The sequence below is a fragment of the Staurois parvus genome, unplaced genomic scaffold, assembly GCF_062004578.1.
Source record: "Staurois parvus isolate SC_StPar_1 unplaced genomic scaffold, SC_StPar_1.0 ptg000154l, whole genome shotgun sequence".
NCBI classification, from domain to species: Eukaryota; Metazoa; Chordata; class Amphibia; order Anura; family Ranidae; genus Staurois; species Staurois parvus.
In genome coordinates this window covers 15,738,950-15,752,331 of record NW_028317950.1, presented here as the reverse complement: position 1 = coordinate 15,752,331, position 13,382 = coordinate 15,738,950, and the positions used below count along the sequence as shown (strand labels likewise).

The 13,382-nt window shown below is 39.5% G+C and overlaps 1 protein-coding gene across 12 annotated transcripts in view; it reads left to right on the top strand.

The window, feature by feature from the left end:
• RAPGEF1 (Rap guanine nucleotide exchange factor 1) overlaps nt 1-13,382 on the top strand; it is a 151,422-nt gene that overhangs the window by 119,380 nt on the left and 18,660 nt on the right. For all 12 annotated transcript variants that reach the window (XM_089675102.1, XM_089675106.1, XM_089675103.1 and 9 more), the window contains one exon: nt 11,856-11,944. In XM_089675102.1, the coding sequence (XP_089531228.1) occupies nt 11,856-11,944 (89 nt within the window). The remainder of the gene's footprint in view (nt 1-11,855; nt 11,945-13,382) is intronic.

Sequence of the window (13,382 nt, the reverse complement as noted above, 5' to 3'; positions counted from 1 at the left end):
TGGTGTTCAGTACAAAGAACCCATAGCTAAGGCTCACTATTTTTTGTTTGTTTTTTAGCACTGAGATTATTTATAAAATATATATGGGGAGCGGGATTTATTAACATTGGAGCAGACACAATCTGGAGCAACTGTGCATGGCAAACCAATTGGCTTGTATCTTTCATTTTCAAAGCTTAAATGAACAAGCTAAAGGCAAGAGCTGATTGGTTGCCAGATGCTGTTATGCTCCAGTTCTGGTAAATTCACCCCATGGTATCCAACAAAAAGCACCGTGAAATCCTGAAAGTTAATTGGTTAGAGAAGATGGGCTTGAGGTAAAACATGTTCATTTTGCGAAGGGAATGTTCACTTACCTTAGCGAAGTAGGTGAAGTTAAGTGAAAATTCACTTTGCAAAGAATACTAAATCATATTCAAGTAAAATTTTAGATTTTTGAGATTTGTATTTGTTTTATTTTTTGCTGTCGTATATATTCAGATGACTGAAGTCCGCACCACTTTACCTCTCTACTAAGCCAAGTGAACATGCTGTTTTCCTTTAGTAAATCAACCCCATTGTATCTAAATAATAATACTGCTGGCTTTGGGATAACTGAACAGAAACTATGAGATATTTCAGTGAAAGATGTCCACTGTTCATATGTAAAGCGTTAGATTAATTGTCGGTGCTATATAGATACCTCTAATTATTATTATATAGGATTTATATAGCGCCAACAGTTTGCTCAGCGCTGTACATTACAATGGGAGGCAGTCCACGAGACAGTACTGTAACAATATGAGTCAATACATGAGGGCTTCGAGGGCCCTGCTCCTTGGAGCTTACAATCTAGGAGGGAGGGGATAGTGGTACAGGAGGAAATAGCTGTGGGGGATGGAGTGGTATGAAGAGTGGAGGCATTCAGTAATTAGCTGAGGGCGGGGTAGGCTTCCCTGAAGAGATAGATTTTCAGAGTGCGCCTAAAGGTGAGGAGAGTAGGTGATAGTCTGATGGATTGGGGTAGGGAGTTCCAATTTGAAGACTGTAAATATCCACCTCTCCTCCTACCCATGTTGCACCGTTAGGAGAAATCCTCCACTGAAGTTTCCACCAACACTTCCAGGAGTTTTTTCCCCCCTATGTTCCCTGCTGTGCTTAGTGGTTCCAAGGCAGATTCCCATGTCTCTACAAGATACATTAGTGGCACAGGAGACTGACACTCCTGGAAGTGTCGGTTATAGAAGAGACATCAGTGGAGGATTTTTCTATAATAGAGCAATGTGAGCAGCAGGAGATATAAGTACTTACAGTCGTCTTTACAGGCAGTTCTTTTGCAGGCAAATTTATTTAAGCAACATTTGATTCCAGTAAGTGTTTAAAAACCTTTTAAGTTGAAAGCATTACCCGGTAGCAGTCATTTGGTCTGTGGAATTTGTTGATGGTAATTTTTCTTTTGCTTAATAGAGCAACACAGCTTTGAAAACCCAAAACCTAGCTCCAAATACTTGGGCAGCCTCTAATCCATTAGAATGAACCAACCCTCACTTGTGAGCAGGAAAACCTCAAAATGCTGTCCTTGGTTTTTCCTGACTATGGAACATCCAGACAGCTGCCAATATTGCTTGGGGGTCGATAGGAATGGCATGCACACATCAAAAAGGCTATTGAACAATTGCATCTTAATGCCACCCAAATGATATTCAAGCAGCTAAATAGCTATTGGTCAAGCCATGGATCATCTGTAGTGGTGCTGATAGTTGGCAGTGGTGTGAAACAGGTTTTCTCTATGGGGCCATCACTTCTGTTCATAATACATTTGAAAATTTTAGGAATTCCCTAATAAGCTGTGTTCACCTTTAAAAAGTCTGCACAAGCTGGTGTGGCACTCCCATCTTTTAAAAACTTCAAGAAACTCCTCTGGGGGTCCAGCAAGACCCCACAGGTGCTGGTGAGCAGGCTCTGGGACCACAAACCACCCATCACATTAAAACGCATCCACATAAGGTTCAGCGCTCCTACATCACAAAGATCACTAATCTTATTATTTTTATACAGGATTTATATAGCACCAACAGTTTGCTCAGCACTTTACAAAATAAAGTTGTGTGTCCTCGTTAACAGCAACATAGCACCAGCCTATGAATACTTTACTTGATTTGTGCTTCAAAAGGCTTTTCAATTATCCTTTGTCAGCTAGTAAGACCATTTGTAGACAGTGTTGTAAAAGATCACCCATGAGACATTGGAGATGTTACATAAAAACTCAAGATTATAAACCGCTAATGTTCCACTGCTAAGCATATCCTCTAAATTCTTGAAGCAGCCCATCAGGAGTGTATTTTCAAGAAAGACAAGTCTCAAAATAGATTTGTACAAATGGAGGCAGAGGGTAGTGTTGATGAGGACCAGTTCCTGAAATCAGTAATAACGTGGAAGCCAGTTTTTTTTTTTTGTGTTTGTTTTTTCAACAAATGTAATTGTTAAAGTTTCCAAGCTGATAGTACTTGTTGTCATTGAATTATTTTCCAGAGTAACCATATATTCCTTCAAAGATGGAACTATATTCTGTTGTAAAGTGCCGCATAAACTGTTGTCGCTATATAAATCCTGTATAATAATAACAGTGAGGTTTTTTTTTTGTTTTTCATTTTAGATATAGTAAGGAGCTCCGCTTTCTTTCCTTTTCTGTTTTCCCGTTTCTGTGCTAACGTTACCCTGATCGGTTGGGTGTCACTGAGACAGGAAGTGATAGGAAATCTCTGCAACGAAAAATGCATTTTTAAAAACCTGATACATTTAAACCCTTAACCACTGTGCGCAAAGTTAAAAAAAAAAAACCTAAAAACATTTTGGCTGCAGTTGGGAGAAATAGATGTTTATTCAATAAGAATAGATACAGAGGGACTGGACATTAAAGCCAGGGAGGATCTGGCATGATCTGTTGCCTGCTTGTGCACAGGTCATGTGCCACCATTGCGCAACATGCTAAAATAATTTTCATTGGAATTGCAGCAAATCCTTCAGTGGTGGAATCAGCTAGTTGGGATCTGTGACAATTGTGTGCTGCCTAAACGGTACAAAAGTCCTTCTTTAGACATGAACACACACAGGGCTAGTAAAGTGTATAGTGTATTTATTCCAGCCCTTCCCTCATAGAGAAGAATCTAGAGAACTTGCTTGTTAGATTGACAAAACAGAGTGAGTTGTATGCAGCTTGGAATAAGGAGCCGCTTGTCTGTACAGACGCCTCGAAGTCAGACCTTCAACACACTGCATAATGATAAGCAATTGACTTCGCATAAGGAATACTGATGAATTGTAGTTCCAGCTGCAGACAGTTATCCATAGAGAAGTCCTTTAATTGGAAATGGACGGCTGAGAGGCTGACCCAGATATGCGATGAAGGCCTTGATAGTTATTTACTCTCCCACCAGATGGTGACTAGCTCACCCTGTGTTTGTCCTCAACAGCTAGCCAGTGTTGTGATATTTATATTTTAACAGATTAAGCCATGAATGTCATTGAGTATGTCTATAAGATCTGGACATGCATCACCCATATTAATATTTCTTGCGCACATTGGAGACAGTAGAAACAGAAGCGTGCAGTTGGTTTTCCCATTCTACGTGTTTGAAATCAACGTTGGTATGAAAAGGCAGAGAGCTGCTTGCAATGAACCCCAGGCAGGGTTCAAATGCAACAGCTGATCTAACATATGTAAGCTCGAAAGAGCAGGGCCCTTGATCCCCTCATGTTTTGCATTGTATTGGTATTGTTCTGTCACATGTTCTGTCTCCCTTTTGTAATGTACAGCGCTGAGCGAACTATTGGCGCTTTATAAATACTGTATAATAATAATAATGACCGTTCTCAGATCAACACAAATGATTCTGTTTCTTAATATGACCTGGATCATATGAAGGTTTCAAACATGCTTGAGAATCTGCAACAAAGGAGCGTTCATTTTTGCTTGCTTCTATGTAATCAGATTATTGTAACTGTTTGGGTTCAATGTCACAGCCAGTAGCACCCTCCAATGACACCTTTAGGTGTATCTTTCACAAACCTGGGCAGCATGACCATATAATGGAAAAAATGCAAATGTCAATGTTACCTTTAGTGATATCAACATGTCAGCCATAGGCAGCTGAATAATAAGAGTTGGATTTGGTCCTGCCATTTGTAACTCGAAGCTCCAAAATGCTTGAGGAGCAAAAAAATATAAATTATTTTCAATGAAAATGATTCACATCTACACTCCAAATGCCGGAAGCTCAAACAAGTTCTGCAGCTTTTTTCAGTCGCTCAAATTGGGCAGATTTGCACGGTTTTAATTGGTTTTAATCCCATGGAAATGCGATATTCGCACGTTTTTGCATGATTTTTTACTCAAATGAGAAAATAAAAAGTAATATATGAATGTAAAATACACAAAAATCACCATAAATAATAAATGTGTAATATTAAATAATAACCCCTACCTTAAAGTGACACTAAAGCTTTGTGGGGGTTTCTTTTTTATAACAAACATGTTATACTTACCTGTTCTGTGTAGTGGTTTTGCACAGAACAGCCCCGATCCTCTTCTCTTTGGTCCTGCAGGCGCTCCTGGCTCCTCCCATGAGCAGTGCACTCATGGAAAGCCGCTCGCCATGGGGGCAGCGCTGCTTGCTTGTCTTTGAGCCACTGTTCTATGCATCCGTAAGACACATAGAGCCGTCAGAAGAGTACCTAGACAGCAGAGGCTGTTGAGAACATTGCTGGAACGGAGGGGGGTTATTTATCATTTATTTATTGTATTTATGATTATTTTTATTTGACATTTAGTTACTCATTCTTTTTTATTATTTTTATTAGTAGTAGTATTAACACCCTAATAGTAAAAACAATAAATAATAAGACAAATAAAATTTTAACCCTAACCTTAACTCTAACTCCTTTCCCTAGAAAAATAATAAATAAACTTTAAAAATTTTATTTTTCTCTATTGGCTAATAAAAAAAAACGCAAATAAATGCAGCCTGAATCAGAGGAGACAGAAGGGACATAACTTCAGCTCCCTGAATCTCTTGATCTACTGATTGTTTTGATATGTGGTTTTCATGGAAGGTAACCTCTGCTTGTGGATTCTTCCCTCATACTGAGTGTCAGTTTTTCTTTTGGTGTCAGGTTTGCCATTTGTAACAAACTTCCAACTTTATATGATGTTTTAAAAGTTGTATAGCAAATATTTGATAACTGCCACTATATTTTTAAAAATATATTTTTTTTAAATATATTCTTCAGTTTTTTTAATATATAAAAAAGTAATTTTAACATATTTTTACATATATTTGTAAATGCATTCCAAAAATGTAGATTTGTATTTTTAAAGACATAACAGTATATTTGAAATTTATTTTTTATTTTTTTTTATATATTTTGTAATAAAAACACATTTCAACATGCAGTATATATATATAAATATATTGAATATGGCCAAAATTATAGCAGTTCAAATATATGTCAATATATTTGGGAAAAATATTTTAAAAATATATTTCAAATATTTTTCTTCCATGTGGGTTGGTAGTTCATTGAAGATTCCTGTCAGTATATCTGCTTGGCCGTAAATCTTGTACGGCAAGCAGATATTCTGACAGGTCTGCAGGAGACCTGCTTGGCATCAGCGATCTACTGATTGCTGGTGCAATGTTTTCCAGGCTTCTTCGGACAAAAATGTTTAATGCACATTTTTTACCGGCAAAAAATGTGTATTTATTATTTTTGTCCAAAAGGAGAACTTATCCTTTAAACCCTCGAGTCATTGATCAAGAACAAGGATGAGACCAGGAGTTCTGACTTAAGTCTACAGCCCTGTTCCAGGTCCGTGACTTTACCCATTGAAACCAGAAGGTCAACATGGTAAGCAGACTAGCAGCATTCAGAAAGTGGTTAGCAAAGACATCCTCCAATATCTCTTCATGACATTGTTGTCTTGTTTGAAAAGACAAGTGTGTCAGTTACTTTACTATTCATGTTTTCAAGTTCCTAATTTTACTGGATACATTTTTATTTTAAAGCAGAATTATACTTATGAACCCCCGGGAGGTTTATACCATAATGTGTTACTACAGTTGTGCTCAAAAGTTTGCATACCCTGGCAGAAATTGTGAAATTTTGTCTTTGATATTGAAAATATGACTGATCTTGGCAAAAAATGCTCTTTTATTGAAGGATGATGATCATATGAAGCCGTTTATTATCAAATAGTTGTTGGCTCCTATTTAAATCATAATAACAGAAATCACTCAAATGGCAAGGATCAAAAGTTTCCCTCCCCTGGAATGTTTGGCCTTGGTACAGACACACAAGGTGACACACACGGGTTAAAATGCCAATTAGAGGTTAATGTCCCACATCTGTGGCTTTTTAAATTGCAATTTGTGTCTGTGTATAAATAGCCATTGAGTTTGTTAGCTCTTACATGGAAGCACTGACTTGGCTAGATACTGAGACACTGGGGATCAGGAAAGAACTGTCAAAAGTCCTGCGTAACAAGGTAATGGAACTTTATAAAGATGGTAAAGGACATAAAAAGATGTCCAAAGCCTTGAATATGAATGAAGAGAAAGAAGCCTTTACTGCATCAATGACACAAAAGGGCCTGGTTAGGCATGTCAAGGTGTTGTCAGGCATATTGTAACTGGGCTTTTTTGTGGCGTTGGTGCAGTAAAAGCTTCTTTCTGGAACCTTGACCAAACAGCTCATTTTTGTTCAAGTATCACCGTATTGTACTCCTTAAAAACAACCACACCATCTTTTTCCAGAGCAGCCTGTTTTTCTTTTGAGGTTGCCTGTGGTTTTTCTTTGAATCCCGGACAATTCTTCTGTCAGTTATGGCTGTAATCTTTCTTGGTCTACCTGACCTTGGCTTAGTATCAAGAGATCCCCGAACTTTCCACTTCTTTATAGGCGACTTAACAGTACTGATTGGCATATTCAAGGCTTTGGACATCTTTTTATGTCCTTTACCATCTTTATAAAGTTCCATTACCTTGTTACGCAGGACTTTTTACAGTTCTTTTCTGATCCCCATGGCTCAGTATCTAGCCTATTCAGTGTTTCCACATAAGAGCTAACAAACTCATTGACTATTCATACACAAACACTTAATTGCAATTTAAAAAGCCACAGATGTGGGACATTAACCTCTAACTGGCATTTTAACCCGTGTGTGTCACCTTGTGTGTCTGTACCAAGGCCAAACATTCCAGGGGATGTAAACTTTTGATCCGGGACATTTGGGTGATTTCTGTTATCATTATGATTTAAAAAGGAGCCAAACGATTTGATAATAAATGGCTTCATATGACCATCACCCTTCAAAAAAAGAGCATTTTTTGGCATGATCAGTCATATTTTCAATATCAATGCCAAAATTTCCCAATTTCTGCCAGGGTGTAGTGCATATTACCACGGACAGGCAGAGAGAAGAAAAATAAAATTGAGTAAATTGAAATGAAAATTGTGTATGACTATTATATATTTACTACTTAAAGTGGTTGTAAAATTTAACAGCTTTTTACTTTAATGCATTATTCCCTGCATTAAGGTAAAAAAACTCCCTACTATTTATCCCTAACCCCACCCCCCAAACACTTACCTGAGTCCCGTCAGCAGTCCAATATTGTCCCAGTTGCAGCTCTTCCCCCTTTTCTTCCTTGGCTCCTGCTGCTGCCAGGCTGGAAGGAGGGATTTGGGGTGAGGGGGGGAGGCCAGGCCTGGTTGTTTGCAGCCTGCATGGGTGCCCCATAGGACATGGCTTGCTATGGGGGCACCCGCAGGAAGAAGGAGCAGACACCACCAACGGAGGACTCCAGAAGAGGATGTAAGGGACTCCTCTGTACAATACTATTGCACAGAGCAGGTAAGTATAACCTCTTTTTTATTTTAATAATACAAATAATTAGCTTTAGTATCACTTTAAACCCAGATTGGAGTAAGCTTTGGACAACAGCACAGTATTGTGCAGCTAAAAGGATTGTTTATTTTTGGAGGCGAGAGAAAATCCCTGTCAATTTTTTTTTTCTTTGTGTCCTTTTGAGGAAAAACCGTTTTGCTTCCTGTCCAGGCTACAAAGTTGTCACTGGGGAGGGTGCTGAGGGGGAATCTCCAAAGAGGATAAAGTGTTTTTTATTGCTTCTGTGTCCATTCTAAGAAGGGTCCCTCTCATTTCTATCCTGATGACAACTTTACTGGGGCAGGCAGTGAGAAGAAATCTTTTGAACAGGCTACGGACAGCAAAAATGTCTTGACTGAGGTCCTAACCATTCTCTGCTCTATGGCTGGAGAAGCGCTTTAATAACTAATGGGTTAAAATAGAATTGAAGAGCAGGCAACACCAGACTACTGAATAAATTGGGGGAGGGATGCCAACAAGTGTGCAGGCAAGCACTGGCTTTTAATATAAAAAAAGGGTGGTTTACAAAAATGCGTTTGTTTAATAAAGATTTTATGGAAACTTACAAAACGAAAAAAAAATATATATAAATTAAGTTAAATTGTTTAAATGCAATTATACCACCTTGTTAAGTATCCAAATGAATACTCATACCCTTTTTGGTCTTTGTAATGCACTTCATGTTAACTAATAGTCAGGTGTTCAGTCTGTGCTTCCTGTGTAGTTGTGTCTTAAAGTTACTAAACCCAGGACCCTGCATTCTCTCTATCTCTGGTCTCCCACAGTACACAGAACATGGAAATGCAATTATTTTAGTAAATATAAACTGATAAATACCTTTTCTCATCAGCAGTATATAGCATTCTTTTGACTCCTATTAGTGTCCAGCAGAGCACTGGTTAAAGTGTGTAGGAGAAGTTTTCATTTTGCTCTAGGAGGATGCAGAACCCCCGACCTCTGTCTGGACAGTGCTGATTTGCCCTGTGCTGATCACATGCACTCTACCAAGAAAATTAAAGATTCTTTAGCCATACACTCCAAACTGAGCATGTGTAGAGTGTCTCCCCACATATGTCTTATCAGGAGATTGGGGGGGGGGGACTGGAAGAAGGGGAGGATTGGAGAAGTCAGGATCAAACGACATATTTACACAATGCAGAGGATTAACCCCTTAGGCTCCACAGTGAGTATATCAAGCATGCTTTACTGCATATACAGATTGATTTTACTGTTGTGGGTTTAGTAACAATTTAATTCTGGTAATAGAACACAGTATGAACACAGTATGAATAGAATAGTGAATTAATGTTTGAGGGATAATGTGAATTCAAGGCTAATTTATTTGTCACTGAATAGTCTAAAAGAATAGGATAATAGGTTGCAGAGCTTGTAATGGGAGCCCTGAATGCTTTGGGCTGCACTGGGTGGTATCCCTTTAATAGAAAGTACAGAAAAGAGAGTGGTAGACGCAAGGGGTAAAGTGTCCCCCTTTATATATATAAGTTCATAAAATTGTATAAGAGTCCGTATGCTCCATCACTAGGGCATGCTGATCCAGGAGTAGAAGCAAACTCTATGGCACACAGGAAAAGACAAAAGAAAAGCACCTCTAAGTGTAGTAAGAACAATGATTTATTATACCCAAAGTAGGGTCACTCACATTTTGTAGCTTAAAAACAGGCTCATCAATATGTCCGGATTGCCAAAATGCAAGTTTGCCAAATACGGCAGCTGGAGCTCACGCCAGTTTTTCTCCCAGGGAATAGAATGGATGTCGGCTACTTTCTTCCTGGTTGTCAGGAGAATGCAGCGTGGAGAGTGGCATCGGGGGGGGGTGGCGTCACTGAGACCAGTATGCAACGCGTTTCAGAATGTGCGCCCTGCCAACAACTGGGCATGAGCGCTTCTTTTTTTTTTATCACCTCTAATAGGAGGTGATATTAACATATAATGGTTTTTAGAGCACCTCATTTGGAAGATCACTGTAAAATCATTTCTGATTGGTCACGTGTACCTTTTACTTCCCATGGTGCAAGCAGCTATTTTGCCATGTGGGTGAAGCCACATATCACTGACAGCCTGTGTACTGATGTTGTGTGTAGAAGGTAGTCAAATCTTTTCTGCATTGAATGGCAGTGACCAGCCCAGGGTTCGGCCATACAGAACATTTCTTACGTGAGGGCAAATCCCATCTCAGACAGTTGTCACTAGAACAGGTTTCTCCATTGGAGTATTTCCCACAATCTCTTGTTTCAGTGACAACTGTAAATTTTTGGATTTCATCTTCCTTTGACATGTCAGTGGTCACCACGATTAACAGGGTACATCCATAACCATAAGAGCCTGACTTCCTCACCTCATGATAGTCTAATGTCTATGGCAGTAGAAGACAACCACCTGCTGTTTTTTTGAGGTTGGGGGACTTTTGTTTGCATATTTGTCTTTCTACCAAGATAAGTTGGCATCAGTGCTGTGTTAGAGCCTCTGCCCACGCCTTGCTGTCGAAGATGTGCATTGGTTGTATACGTCTCTGTCAGAAGCAGGGTCCACAATAAGAAGCGGCTAGTCATATCATCCCTACATGACTGACCATCCTCCTATGTCCATGACCACCCATAAGGTGGTATGTACACAAATAATCCTTCTTTTAAATGATGCTTCATTCAGTGTTCCTTCTGTCCTAATCGCACAAAACCTGAAAAGACAGATCAAAAACTAAATGATCAAAGCCCCTGGCTGTACTGTAAAAGACAGACGCTGGCTGTATGAAACCTGTAAACGTTGAAATAAATGGACACACTGCTAACCTTTTTGTGTTCAATTAATTTAAAAATTGCCGTCCGGTGCTGTAGTTTCCATTCTACGTTTAGGAATTAAAAAAAAAAAAAAAAAAAAAAAAAAAAAAAAAAGCAAAACATTGAAGGCTTATGAAGAGCTGGGTTAAATCAACAATCCAAAAGTTTCCATTACGGCAGAAAGTTGTTGCTTACTAAATACCCTTTATACAGCACAAACAATACACATGATGGACAGTAGAGATGAGCTGGGGTGTCCTGGGGTGTACAGAATATAGGAGTGTGGGTTTAGGAGATTAGTTTGGAGGAGGCCTGAGTTCATTTCCAAAGTTCAGTTGCTTGCCCCTGTTTAAGTGGTTGTAAACCCATACATATAACCAGTGAAGTGACTGATTGAAAGTGATACACAGAGATTAAACAAATTCTACATAGGTCATGCCTGTTTTTTTTTTACAGTCGTCTATCCCCTACATCCATTCAGAGTACCCCCTTCACACGGAAACAGAACTGAGACTGTCAATCACAAGCTGCGCCCTCCCCTGTCACCTTTTTTCTCTTGGTGTCAGGAAAACTCATCAGAAGTGACTCTAGCTGATTTCAACACTATAGAGGGATGTGCTTTGTTCATATTTCATCTCTGAGGTTTTCAACCACTTTAGGCTATGTATTCCTGCCTGTTAGTGATGTTACTAGTTACCATTCAGCTTAAGGCCTCAGCGATGTCACCTTGCACCCCTGTATTAAAATGGCTTCCCCATTGGGTATAAGGTACATATTACCCTGGAAATCTGTTTGCTTTGTGCCCTGTGAAAGTTGCATTGCATAGGGCAAAGGTACCTTTCATTTTGTGTTTGTAGTTTCTGGGGGTTTTTTTCAGTTGAGGGTGGTAGGGAAGTGTTAGGGTGTACATTCTATGGAGTTCCATCGTAATAGAGACATAACACTAGTGTCATTCTGTATGGGTGTAGAAGAGTGCAGTGTGGTGAGGGGGTGCCTGTGTATTGGTGAGTGTGATAACATCAGTGAATGCTAAGTGTGTCATGTAGAGAACGGAAAGTGTCCCATGATCTAGCTTACAATGCCATAATATACTGTGTATGGCTTACAGTGAAAGTGATTGCTTTGGTCCTCTGCAGGAATCTCCTTTAATCGATGACGGACATCAGAGAGCTTCCCCTTCACAGCCCTGCACTCCTGGCAGCGAGAACCACGAAACCACGGACAGGTACTTTTCTATTTCTGTCCTTCCTCTTCTTTGTTTCCAGTCCTGTTTCCCACATCAAACAAAAAATGCACGTCCATCTTCACTCTTTGTTAATTTTATGCCTGACACATTTGCTCCATAGTCATCATTCCCATTTATTTTCAAAGCTCAACTCCAGATGAACAGCCAAACATACAGTTCAAATGCATATGTATCTATCAAGAAACTATGTGCTGAGCCAGTCATTTCATCTTTGCGCCGCTGCCAGACAGCATTGCCTGGTCGTGGACCCTTAAGGCAACTTTCACACTGATCTGCAGCAAAATTGTGATTTGTGATGGAGACAGTGACGAATTATTAAGGATGTTTTCTGGCTGCAACTTACTGTGCCTGGTGACGTAGTAGGTACATCTGTCATGTTTATCCCTAGTATCACACAAGAACTAACTTGCTGATTGGACATCTGTGAAAATCATGTTTGAAAATAATTTTTGGTTTTTCCATAAAGGAGCCAGCAGGGCCTCTAATTATAATGTTTTGAGACCCTGTCATTTATAGACACAGCTTGTGTTTCCTACCAGTCCTCCTCCCTCGTGTGTCTTCTCCTCCTGTACATTGTTGTGTGCTTACTGCCCTTTGATCATTCAGTTCATTCTTGTACTGTCTAGCCTGTCGTCTGTGCATCTCTCCCTATCTTCTCCTCCTCGCTCACCTTCATTCTCTCATCATCCAGGCAAATAACAGCATGTTAAATGATTGCATTTCCATGTCACGTACTTGTGTTATTTGTGGCTCGCAGTCATTCCACTTGCCACCATGACCGTGTTGGCTCCTTATTAGGAAGCATTTACCTCCTCTTCTCATTGCCATGCATAAAAAGACTCAAGTTAATTACAGTTATTTCACACTCAGTGTTCCTTTTAATGATAGACTCATTAATGACCCCTTGTACAGCTGCCGAAAGGCTGTCAGTTGTGCCTGCTCTGTAATAGAAGTGGGCTGAGCCGACTGCTATAGAGGGAGGTGTAATACAAAATTTACTGTCTTAGCATTGTCTCAATTTATACTGCATATAGGTAGCAGTGCTGGCTATTGTATTGGAAAGCTGAGCAAAGAATGAAAGCTGTGACCATAGCAGTTAGATTTCACATTCTGTGACCTGTGCTGTGATGGTCAGTTTGGTTGTTACCCTCAAACAGTGCACTTGGCAGGTACATGGGTCTGTACGCCAATGGGGCTCGTGTTGCCACATAAGAGTCCGTTATATTCCTTCCAACATCCTTCCAGCGGTTATTCTTCAAGGCAGGATTTATCTTTGATTGCAGTAGGGAAACATTTTCTTTTTTTCTTTCAGACTTTTAAAGGTAGCAAACGTGATGTCTTTAGTGCTACCAATGTACTGTAGTGTAATTTGCAGCAGAAAATGTGTGTATTTTCTGCATTCTTTTAAAATCTCTAC